The sequence below is a fragment of the Centrocercus urophasianus genome, unplaced genomic scaffold (genome assembly GCF_019232065.1).
Source record: "Centrocercus urophasianus isolate 14NV4802_14NV808 unplaced genomic scaffold, USGS_Curo_1.0 seq_18, whole genome shotgun sequence".
NCBI classification, from domain to species: Eukaryota; Metazoa; Chordata; class Aves; order Galliformes; family Phasianidae; genus Centrocercus; species Centrocercus urophasianus.
Genome location: NW_024884733.1, coordinates 5608817 through 5621381, shown reverse-complemented (window position 1 = coordinate 5621381; position 12565 = coordinate 5608817). Strand labels below are relative to the sequence as shown.

Here is a 12565-nt window from a genome sequence, read left to right as displayed (position 1 = left end):
TTGAGAGATGCTGAAGAAAAGAGCCTTCATCCTGCCAAGTTCTGGACACAAAACATCCTGCTCAGATGTCTCACTTGAGCCATGGTGACGTGTGGCTGTGGCAGACACATAGCAGCTTTCCTGGGAGTTTATTTTTCAAAGGCTCAGTGTGTTCCATTTCAGTACGGCTGGAAAATCTATTGTGTCAGTGCCCCAGCCATGCCTGTGCATACTTGCATTTTCATTACAGTATTTTTAGAGATTTCCACTCCTCGGCCTGATTTGGGAAGAAGTCAAAAATGTGAAATCTTGGACACTACCACAGGAAAAGAAACTCAATTTTTCAGTCAGCATTAGATACAGCCCTCAGACGTGGTGATGGATGTGCTGCCAGCCTGGAGAGCTGCACTCCAAAGATAAGGGCCTGATGTGTCCCAGGAGGACTCTGTCCCCCAAGGAGCTGCTCCCAGCCCATCCTGCCCAAAAGCCACCCCGAAACCCAGCGGTGCTAAGGAGCAATGCCAGCAACATGGTTTGACTGCCTGTGCACTGAAAACTCACCTACTTCTAATCTGGTTGCTTTTCGGGCAGATAGAACCAGCCTTTCTGTCCACTTCCGTTGCACATGGTGCACTTTGGGGTGAAAACCTCCTGGACCAACAGCTGCAGCCAGAAACCTATTGAGCACATTTATCTAGTGACATCCTGTAAGAGCAAAGCTCTACAGTCACTCAGCTTTCCTCCATCAGGTTGATGTTTCAAGCATTTCCACACACCCAGTAGCACTGAGTAAAGCAACAGCCTAGATTCTCACTAAAGGGTGCCTCAGTCCATGGGCCTCACCTCTAGCCAAGCATCTCATGTCAGATGAAGGTCAGCCCAACACTCTGTGACGAGGCCATGAGGGGTGGATGTACTGGGATCCCAATGAGAGGTCATGTTGAGCTGAGCTCTGCTGGTGTTTCTCCCGAAAGCAGGATCCCACATCTTGCTGAGGAGCTCAAACAACTCCAGCCCTGTGGCTGGTTTGGAAGCTACGCCATTTGCAACTCTGTTTCTTTTGATAACCAGACAATCATGTGCTAGGAGCTGATGTTATCATTTCAGTATCAAGGAGCAGCTTAGCTCAAGGCAGGTTAACTGCAGATGCTCAGCAGGTACCTGCCCTCTTTAGAAGGTTCCCAGACATCAGTCGCTCCAAACTTTCAGCCCAGTTGCCTTAATTCAGAAGTTAGGAGTCCATCACAGGGAAGCAGGAAGGTAGCCAATACACACTCAGGAATCCCCCCAACAACTGCTGTATCCCTAAAACACAACTCACCAACTCCAACCAAGCCTGATACCTTTCCCCACAAAGAAAAAAGCTCCTCCTTAGCACCTGCCCACTCCTATTTTAACAGCTGACTCCACTAATTAGCCCTCATTAGCCTCTGTGCCCCTCCTTTGTTTGGCAGTGAAGTCTCTTCCCTGTTGAGGTGATCCCATTTTGTCCCCCATCCAGGCAGTGAGACCAAGCACTTTTCCTCTTCTGGTTTCCTTACCTCCCACCCTCTTTGCCAGCCCCCCAGCCCCACCATAACAATGCCCAAGCTTTAGCCTCACCACACTCAGGGATCTTCCCATCGCCAGCCCACGCTGTGGGACCTCAGGGCAGTAACACGTCACACGTGGGGCAGCTGATGGGGACTGGGGAGCTTTTCCCCCACCTTTTATTGAAAATCATTTCTATTCTAGTGCAAACACTGTACATTTTACATCACAAAGCCAGAGATAATTTACAGGATCCGCTTCCATCTGGGAGTCCCTCCCATGGCATCATGTGTCAAACCCCCCCAGCTTCATCTATCATCCATGCCATGACTGCAAATCCCATTCACAGAGAATCGGTGCCTGTTCCTGTGTCGGGAAGGGGGTAAGGCTGAGAAATCAGTGCTTGTACAGAACAGGCAAGTGTGACTCAAGATCATTTTTTCCCCTGAACCGTACTAAAATATGGCAATAATGGGGGTAACCATGGCAACGTCCTTGGAGCTGCAACCAAACACCTCCTAAAACCCCACAGCACTCCATGCCTTCAGGACAAGGCTCTGAATTTGCAAATCTATTTACACAGTTCAGTAACATACAGATAAAATGAACATGATGGTAACATTTGGCTTGACAGATGATACTGCATGTTGGCTGAGGCCATTGGCGACTGAGTACAAACAAAACCTGCCCATTGATCCAGCTGCACTCGTTTAGCAGATATATGCGAACAAAGCACTACTGATATTATGTGAACCCCTTTGTGTAAACATCCTAGCATGGGCCTTGAGATGTGTTTCTCTGTCCAGGAATGAGTAACACTGGTCGGGTGCAGCAGAGGGCAGAAAGGCAAGGAGGGGGTGAGCCAGACACTGGGCAGACAGCTGAGGAGCTGCCTGTTGCACCAGTCCCTTTTCCTTCTGATGTTGCAGGACAGTTTTCAATCATGGCTCTGTTTGTGTAGGCACAGGAACCAAGAGTTTCTAAATGAAGGCTGAGATTTCCAATAGCATAACCTGGTCCCAGGAGCTGGAACTGCATACTTGTGATAGAAATAGTTTGGTTTAGAAATGCCAGCTCCTCTGCACTATAGAAGGCCAAAAAAAAAAAAAAAAAAAAGGATCAAAACAGAACATCAGGGATTTCTTAAAATCCCTGTTCAGTCTTTGTGTTCTGTTCTGTATAGCTTTAAGTCCTGATCACACGTGCATTTCTTCTTTTGTCAAAAAGGAAGAAAAAAAAGTCCACAAGCAATCACACATGCAATCACCAGCACAACTTACACCAGTTTGGATTCAGGGCTTTGTTTCCAGCGTAGCTCAAATACCTTGTCTGGACTTCCGTTCATACTCAGCCAGTATAATTTCACCTTCACTTTAAAGAGATTTATTTCTCATTTCCTGTAACGTGCTATTTTAGACTACCCTGTGGCAGACATCTGCACATGCCCAAGGCAGCAAACACCAAGATGGAGACCTAAGGAGTATCCCTCATGGCCGAGCTTCATTCTCCTCCCCACATCCCTGTGTGGACCACAGATAAGCTCTGCTGAATTCAGTAGGGCAACTCCAGGGTTAGCATGGGACATGTCTCTTAGAGAAGCACTATTTGCCATAATTAAGCCCCTTCCTCACCCAAGGTTTCCAAGAGGCAGGCACAACAAGCAACACGAAAGATCCTAAGATCTTTGCTTGCATGGAAGACACACCTTTTGGGTTGCATCTTCTCTGCTTTTCAAGGAGAGAAGGAAATAAGGTTCTAATTGGCTCTTCAGATGAGGGAGGGCAGGTGGGAAGAGTAAAGGAGAGTGGTGAAGGCTATAGGGCAGGTGGTAATGATAGGTCTGTGTGTTCTCCCTGCTGAGACATTACCCATCCTCTGAGGGATTGGTGGAAACTTTCCACCCGATGTCCCTGTGCGTTCCCAGTCACACGAACCCACCTAGTCAGTTAGGTGACAAGATCCTCATCTTATTCCATCAGGATGCAAATACCCAAGAGAAAAATGTGCATAGAATTGTGGCTTCCCTCCTGCCCCACTGCTGTGGGGTTTCCCATGGGAGGAGGAGAGCCACTGTGAGTGCTGCAGGAGGCTGTGGGGAAGGGCTCTGACAAGGGTGAGAGATGTTGTGGCTGGAATCTCAACGCATGGCTCCAGGAACCTGGATGCAGCACAAACATCCCAAGCATTTTCAATGGATTTTATTTCGTTTAATAAAAAACACCAACCAAGCTTGCATGTATATCTTATATATATAAATATATACAGTATATATAAAACAAATGCATCTGGACAACGCCTCTCCCTGTGGCACAAGCCATAAGGCATGGAAAGGAGTGTCCTAACAGTCCTATTCTTGGCACTACAGAGCAAACCCTTCTCCATCCTCCCCCCACTCACAAACACACATTGGCTTTTCTCTCTTCTTTGGCTTTTCGAGGCGCTGACAACGTGTGTGAAGCCCACAGAGATCTTCCTTGTGTCGTGGTCCAGGCAACCTGGCAAGGATGCTCCCAGCCCATCGCGCCAATGGGCTTCTTGCAGTCAACATGAACAGCATTGCCTCTGGGGAACAAGGGATGTGGGAGGGGACGGAAGGTCAGGTGGATACAACGGAAAGCAGTGACCAAACAATTTCTTCTTCTAGGGTGAGCTGGGGTGGGGGAGCAAGCTTTGCACCTCAGCGCGGTGTTGGGTGGGAAGCAGCCGCGGGCTGAGATCAGCGAAGGTTTCTTTTTGCAGTCCCATACAAAAATGGAAAACAAGGGTGAGACTGTCCTTAACTGAAGAAGCTCATAGTATACTGAGCAGAAGCAATAAACCTGACAATAACAAGAAAAAAAATGGTGGCATTATCCCAAAAGGAAGGAGGAACCTTGTCACTCGAGCGGTTCAGTTTGCTCCCGCTTTGGTCCCAATATTCAGTTCTGGGTTGGGGTTGGCTTTTTTTTTTTTTCCTTTTTTCTTTTTTTAATATTTTTTAATATATATATATTTTTTATTTCAGCACAGAAGTTGCAAAGCAGGACGGGTGTTGTCGTATTTTCTCCTTCTGCGAAGCAGCTGCCTCCAGTCATTAATTGACTGTGGGCACTTGATTCCTCTGTAAACTATATTCTTTTGCCTTCAGTCTCAGGTTGGCAATACTGTTGGCCATATTCATGCCCTGCGCCGGGCTGGCGTTGGTACACGTGGTGGAGTAGGTGGCCATGGCACTGCAGGGTGGGGGAGAAAGAGAGAAACACTGGGTCACAGCGAGGTCCCTGCACTGCGGCACAATTCTGCATTACTGAGGTTAAACCCTGGGGTTTCCATCCCTGTGGGATGCGATTCTTACATGAGCATGGGATTGTCACAGTCCTTCACAGAACACCCTTGGAAATCTCTGCGCTGCAGCCCACTTGCTGAGGGACAGCCAAGGCCAGAGTTGTTCAAGGCAAGAGGAAATTTTCCACTTCCTATTCACTAACCCAAGAGATTTGCAATGAGGTCAGGGTGCCCGGCCTGCCAACTAGACCATTGTCCTTAAAACTATTCCCACTGGAAGCAATGTCCTTTTGATGAGACCAAGTTTTGTTTTTACTGCTTGAGAAAACACGTCACTTCTGAAACACATGTTACTTCAAAGAAGCGCTCCGGGAAAAACCCATTTCAACAGTTGTGATGCCTGTAGGTTGCAGAATCTTGGAAGGCAAAATTCCACATTTTTTTTCCCTCAAAACTTCAGCTGATCCTATAGAACAAGCCTTAAAGGCTGAGAGGAAAAAAACAAAACAAAAACACATTTTTGCTGCTTTCAAATCACGTATTTGTTCGTGAAAAACAGTACTTTTGGCAGCAGAGGCTGAACAAAGATGTCAGAGTCCTTTCTTATCCTACAAAAAATTTGCAAGTCTGCTTTCCAGACCACTAGAAAACTTCTTTAACTCATGCGTCCCAGGATTCTGCAAAAAGAACCCATCCCAAAAGTCACCAAACTATCTGATGTGGTACATTTCTTTATGGGGGTCCACAAATAAACACCAAGTGAACCAGAGATGCCAATTTAATACGGTCAGTGCATTTAGGAGGAAACTCCAAGTGGTGTTGGTGGTGCTCAGCCTACCAAATCACCTTCCTGGGTAGCTCATGTCTGGGAAATATTCTCCTCTACCCATAGAACCATGGAATCATAGAATCTTGAAGGTTGGAAAAGTCCTCTGAGATCATTTAGACCAACCATCAACCTATCCCATCATGCCCATGGACTCCCTCAGTGCCACATCTCCACGGTTCTTGAACACCTCCAGAGATGCTGATCCCCACACCTCCTTTCTTTCCAGCACCAACTTCCATGACTGGAAGAATTTTTGCAACAGCAAAGCTTCCCAGAGGTCCATGAGGTTTGCTGCATACACAGATGCAAGCTGTGGCTGCATGCTCATCCCAATGCACTGGTACAGCCTTAGACACCATGGGGCAGACCTCCCAGCAGTTTAAACCCAATTCAGCACTGCCTGAATTCTCCGACTGCCAGGAGATCCAGATCAGTGCTATTGGAAGGTCCCACCTTAGGTGATATTTCTCATTTTATAAGCAGGGAAAAGAACTTCAGGGAGGAATGCTACATCTGCATGGAAACAGAACAGCTCACACCCATGGAAATGATACTGAGGGCCATGTATATACAACTGCTTACAACCTCTGAACAGCACAAAACCTCTTGCAGGAGAGAAAACACTGAAGACACTTCCAGAGTTTCCAACATGGAGGTAAGACACTGAAATACACGTATTAAAGCACACCTTTTGTTCCTATTTTCCTCTAGAACAACCCAAGAAATGTCAGCCCCTCCAGCAGCCCTGAGGGCAGGAACTGTGGGGTGAGCTGCTGAGTCCCCGCATACCCCTGGGGCTCAGGGATGCTCTAGTTCTTCCATGAACTTCCATCAGCTCCTTCCCCATGTCCACCTCTGAACTGCTGACCATCCTCTGCCCCGTACTGCAGCAGCAGTAAGAGGAGGCCTATGCTGCTTGGGGCTTCCTAAGATGTATGGAGAGCTGGTAGGCACAGAGCAGCCTTTCCCACAGGTACATCTTCCCTTAGCTTAGTGCTGGAAGAAATGAGGAGAGGCAGAAGGATGCTCCAGCTTAGATAAAAGAGGAATTTTCAGCCTCGGGTGAAAACCGTCCCCATTCTTTTGCTGACATTCATAAATTTGGCTGTATTTATGACTGCTCCACTATCTCCCTTATTGAGACTCAGGTTTCCTCCTCTCCTCCCTCTCCCACAAGATTATTATTATTTTTTTTGGCATCCAAAAACCGTATGTAGCTGCTGCCCAAGTCCTGCCTACAACTCCGAGGAGCCTCCTGCTCCCCAAAGGCCTGGGGGAAATTGCTGCTGGCCCATGAAAACCCTGCTAAAGCAAAAATTCACAGAAACACTCTCCTTTAGCAAGTTGCTCCATCAGGAGCGGCACACGCAAAGGCTTCTCTTAACACTGCTCTGCTCTGAGCAGTTGTTCTAGAGACTCTCCAAGGTCTAAAGGTTGATATCACCCTGAAGTCCCCCCATTGCTCAGTCCAGATGCAGAAGCCAGGCTTTGTCCTCTCCTCAGCCGCCTATTTTCATGAAACATGGAGGAACATCATGTTTCTGAGTCCCAAAATCCTCCTTTCAAATACGGTTTTCAATGGACCACAGAGTCAAAGGTTGTTGGAGTGGGAAGTGCAGGCTGACAGCACGACTGCTAGTCTTGTTTTCTTAGGAACGCACGCTAAAATATGTCTAACCAAAACATTTCAGCTTCAAAAAATAATAGTATCTACTTGGCTATCTATGCAACGCAGATCTGCAAATAGCTTTGGTTGACCTGTAGCAGAATGTATTTGGAGAATAAACACACTGATTGAAAACTTGTCCCAGATCTAACAGTAAAAACAGCACCGGCCACGCAGCTCTCAGTCCTATCTTGAAGCAGCTGTGAATCAGAGGCTGCTGGGGCAGCCCGAGGAGGTGGGGAGGGGGCAGAGGGCCATGCAAACACTCTGCACGGCTGTTTTTTCACCAAACGTCCGATATTTTAATAACCCTACCGAGTTCAAAGCTTTTATGAGGCTCTGACAGCCTGGCCCAGGTGCCCATTAAAATGAATATGACTCAAGTGATGCCCGGCAGAATTAGAAAGCGGGGGAGCAGAAAGTGTCTAAAGGGTCACGACCACCTCATGCTGGGGAAACAAACTGCTCTGTTCCTCTGCCAATGCCACCCACCCCACTGCAGGGGCAGTGGGAGAAGACAGCCTGTCCTAGTTTGGTGTGTTAGTGGGAATGGCCGCAAGCTGCAAATGCCTTTGGCTGAAATGCTTTGGCTGTAAATGAGAGGAAGAAGTCAAGACATTGGGAAAGTGTCGTCTTCTCACCATGGAAAGGCACTGCCAGGTCTGGACCTCACCTCAGGGGGAAAAAAAATTTCCCAAGACTCTCCCTTCTCCCTTGCTCTACTTGTTTGCACACCCTTGATGTGCTGGGCTTCCCCTTGCCCAGAACAGCCCCTGACAGCCCTTCCCCATGTGCCCCTGAAGTTACCTTTGCAGGGTCTTCTCCTAGAAGCCGTTATGAAGCCCCTCGTGTAAACAACATCTTGGGAGGGACGATCTATTTTTAAAAGTGTGAGAGGTAGAAATGAGCCACAAGTGTTCAGCAGAGATCTGGTGCTGTGACCAGAGCAGACTTAGCAGGGTAGGGAAGGACTTGTGCTTCTCTCCCCTAAGCTCACCACCCAAACTCCTCCCTAGGATGCAATGCCTCACAGAGGAAAAGCCTTAACTTCTAATGGGGGATTTGCCAGTCAGTAGTCCTCAAATAAAATCCAGAGGATAAGGACCATTTCTAAGACCAAACCGGTGGTCATCAGAAGCATCTTTTGCAGTTTCTGCAGTGGATGAACCTAAGATTTGTTCTTCTGGAGCTACTGGGTGGGCAAGGGTGACCCCATGGCACAGAAACAACAAACTATCAAGGAAGCAAAATGTTTCCAGACCTCACTGTGCAAACAATGTTTGGGGTGCACAAAGGAGGTCAAGGCGGCTAAAGAAGAAAGGACCTGGGTTTGGTGTAACTCCTACAAGCCAGTGGGAAACTGGCTGTGACAAAGCCAGGTGAACAGAAAGAAATTCAGCCAAGGGCTACAAGAACTTGACCAACAATGAGGTCACTATCCTAAAAAACACCCAACAACCTCATTTTTACTTGCCTGCAAGTCAGCTGGCTCCCCACAAACCAACATATCCAGTGGATCTTGCATCCACAGTTCCCATCAGGTTGTGGAGAGGACAGAAGAGAACAGGGAGACCTGTGATGTGTGTGGACATCCCAGTTCCATTGAGCAGATCAGGGCTGACACATATGCATTTCTTTACCACCACTCCTTAAGCAATGCTAGCCATGGGAGATGGATGTTGAACCCCAGTCTGCCACCCAAAAATACCGGGTCCTGACTGCAGGCAAACCACAGTACAGCAGTACAGCTCATTCAGATACGTGCTTGTGCTCTAGCTACTAGAGAGCAAACACTCCATTCTGACAACTCTGGGGAGGGTTGGGAGCAATATGCCTGGGATGAGTTCTCACTACTTACTGCCATGGGACAGCCACAAAAATCCTTCTCCTGGTCACTGCATGGTGACTCAGTCTCCCTAAGTGCTCTGCCATAACTTCTCCTGGCTATGCGCCCCATGGAAATATTTCCTCCTTGCTTCAAATTAGATGCACAAGAGAAGTGAGTGTTACCCCTTCCGCTTCCATGTACTCCTACCTGATCATAAACAGCCCGTTAGAGCTATTGAAAACAAATGCACTTAAGGGCCATGTTCAGGCTGCTCTGAATCATGCCAGCAACTGAGCAGCCCCAGAGGGGTTACTGACTCACCTGTAAGGCGAAGCGGTACCCCAGGAGAGATAGTCGGTGGGTCTTGGAGCTGGGCGAGGTACTATGGGCTGCTCCACGGCGGTCACGTCCCCTGAGTAGGATTTGAGCAGAGAAGCATTCTTGCTGGCCAGCATGGCCCTCTCATTCCGGCGAAACTTGGCTCTCCGGTTCTGGAACCACACCTGGGATGGGAAGCACACAGACCAACCACCCATCACAACCAGCACTGCTGCGGTGCTCGCTCCTTCACCACACCACCCCAGCCCTGCTGGGCAAGATGGGACCCTGCAAAAGCAAGTTCTCTATCACTGGAAACTCTAATGCAAGACAATCTGTAAGTCTGCTCTGGTAGAGCTCTTGTGTAATAGATTGACTCATCATGGCCCCTGTTCTGTGCTGTACAACCCATCATGTTCCCCAATGCGCCTTCACCTTCAGGAGATGCAGACTTGCAAGCTAAATGCTGAGCAGCTCAAATTGACATCAGCAACCTGCGCACAGCACATCCAGCATCCTAACCTTCAAAAGGCTCTATGAATACATCTGTATGAGTAGGTGGCAAGTACAGAGGCAGATCAGGCCTGGCAGCCTTCCTCAAGACATGGCATCCTTGGGACTGACACATGAGATAACCCAAGATTTGGTGACCTTACTGTCCCATGTGGACTTCAATGATATCTACTGCCATACTGAATGGCCCAATGATGCCAGCTAGGTGAGGTTTGCCTACATACAGGCTGTGAGAATTACCTGAACTCTGGCTTCAGTGAGGTTGACTCTGCGTGCAAGGTCTTCCCGTACAAAAGCATCAGGGTAGTGTGTCCTCTCAAAGACCCTCTCTAGTGCCTGGAGCTGGCTGCTGTTGAAGGTAGTCCTGTTCCTTCTCTGCTTTCTTTTCTTCTTCTCTTCTGAATTCAGCTGATCATCTAGGAGAGACAATTGGAGATATGAAAGGCTAGAAGTTTCAGAGTCCATAGCAATGTTGTGATCTGAATGTTAAGAAGTACCAGAGCGGACAATAGTTCCAGCATGCCATCATCCTCACTGTTTTGCCATCTCCAAAACATCCTTTCATTTGCCAGCTAGGCATGCTCAGAGGTTGCCCTTGGGGATCAGCTGCTTCAGGAAGGTCTGACACCAATTCCTGTCTACTTTGGAGAAAGATTCTCCTCCTCCACTCTCTTGTCCTCATCTGACTTGTATGCATCTTTATATGCACAGACTTCACATGCTGCTCTTTACCCCAGCATCCCTGAGAGCACTCCTTCCAGAAGACATTTATCGTAAATGGAGAATCTACACATGCCCACAGACCCAGTTTGCCTCCCTACCCCATTCTGACAACACCAGAGACTTTTCTGAATATGAAAAATCACAAACTGCTCCTTTCTGGGCTTCTAATTCCCAAGGAATGCCCTTAGAGAAATGAAATAGATCTCTCAGGGAAGTACAAATCCCATGCCTGCTTTGACTGGGACACAGCATACTCATCTCTATGTAAGGAAAAGTAAGGAGCCAGCTACTACTCTGGGACTGACTATAGCCAAGGCAGTGCCACTCTCTGTAAGCCACTCTGTTTGGCTTAAACAAGAACTGCACTTGCACCCAGATAAGAGACATTGGTTTGAGCAGAGTTGGGGAGATGTTAACAAAGAGGTGTCAGGGCTAAAAAAGAAACAAATACAAAAGCCAGTTTTACTTGTATGCTCATAGGCCCTTTGCCTTGCACTTGTCCATCTTTAAGTGCCCCAGTCCCCACATTTCAAGACTCAACATGTGATGGGCCCCACCAAAACCAGCACATTTCTATGCTGCCAAGCACATCGCGTGGGCAGTGGTGGAGAGGTCCTGTTGTTTCATGTAGGGGAACAGTAGCTAAATCTGGGAGGACCACAGCCAATATCTGGATGAACACGTGTTAAAATACATCAATTATTGTACCTACAAAACACATAAGTGAATTACACTTGATGTTAATTAATATGCACCTGGGCCCAGATGACAGTGCCACCACTCAGTGTCCAAGGGCTTAAATCACGCTATGCGGTTGCAGAATAACCCACCAAACATCATTCCTTTTGCCATACAGAAATGTGACAGCTCCGCTCATCTTCCCATTCTCGAGAGGGTACGTAAGGCACAGAGAGATGCTGACAGGGAAATTAAAGTCCACAGCTATTGTCCTCACCACCTGTTTGTGCTGCTTTTCACAGCCTGGTTACAGTTCACATCTGGTTACAGTTACCGCACCTGAACGCCTTTGGAACAGCGCCTATCCATTTGGGAACAAGAGGACATTCTTCTTAAATTAAAGGAGCTTTTCCAAATTCCTGCGGGTTTACAGCCCTTCCATCCCCTCTCCAGCAACCTGACAATCCCCACCAGGCTCCTCTTCAGCCTGGGGATTCCTGGGTGCAGAAATACACCACAGCTCTCTAGTATCTGAGAGGAAGCATTTGGAGATGAGCCAGGAGGGGACTTGCAATGGGATGTGCAAAGAAAAGAAATACACGTAGGAATCCTGAGAAAGCTCCAGAGAGACCTCATTACAGCCTTCCAGAACTTGAAGGGAGCTTACAAGCAGGAAGGGGATTGACTTTACATTGTCTGACAGTAGTGGACAAGGGAAATGGCTTTAAACTAAAAGAGAGGAGATTTAGACTAGATGTTGGAGAAATGTTTCATTCAGAGGGCAGTGAGGTGCTGGCACTGCTGTCCAGAGCTATGGGTGCCCAAGACCATGGATGGGTCCTGGGCAGCCTGAGCTGGGGAGCAGCCAGCCCACAGTGGGGGAATAGAGGGGGGAGGGTATGGGGGGACTTTGAGGTCCCTTCTGACCAAAGGCATTCTATGTTTCTATGATTCTACGCAGTTCATCACATCTCAAGATGTGGAAAGAGAAACTGGGAAGCAGAGGGATAGAATCAAACTGGTGCTCGTGCAGAGCATTGTGCATATTTCCACTTGTAGGGTCTGCCCACAGCAGGGAAAAGGAAGCCCTGCAACTTCCACCTCAGAGTGCTCATCCAAAGAGGCTCCACAGGTGAGCACTGGCACAGCTGTGCACCATGCAACTCAGCAAACAGAGAACCAACCTTGGGGCACGATCACCTCTTCAAATGGCACAAACGCTGCAAGTTCAGCTGCT

General features: G+C 48.0%; 1 protein-coding gene across 2 annotated transcripts in view; it reads right to left on the bottom strand.

Annotated features, from left to right (window-relative positions):
- Positions 1 to 4582: 4582 nt before the first annotated feature.
- Positions 4583 to 12565, bottom strand: part of PRRX1 (paired related homeobox 1) — a 31466-nt gene continuing 23483 nt past the window's right edge. Inside the window, exons 2-4 of one of the 2 annotated variants that reach the window (XM_042819911.1) lie at positions 10168 to 10343; positions 9418 to 9599; positions 4583 to 4721 (exon numbers count right to left, since the gene is read on the bottom strand). In XM_042819911.1, the coding sequence (XP_042675845.1) occupies positions 4583 to 4721; positions 9418 to 9599; positions 10168 to 10343 (497 nt within the window). Of the gene's footprint in view, positions 4722 to 8092; positions 8145 to 9417; positions 9600 to 10167; positions 10344 to 12565 lie in introns of those variants that run through there. The other variant, XM_042819913.1, reaches the window with a different exon arrangement.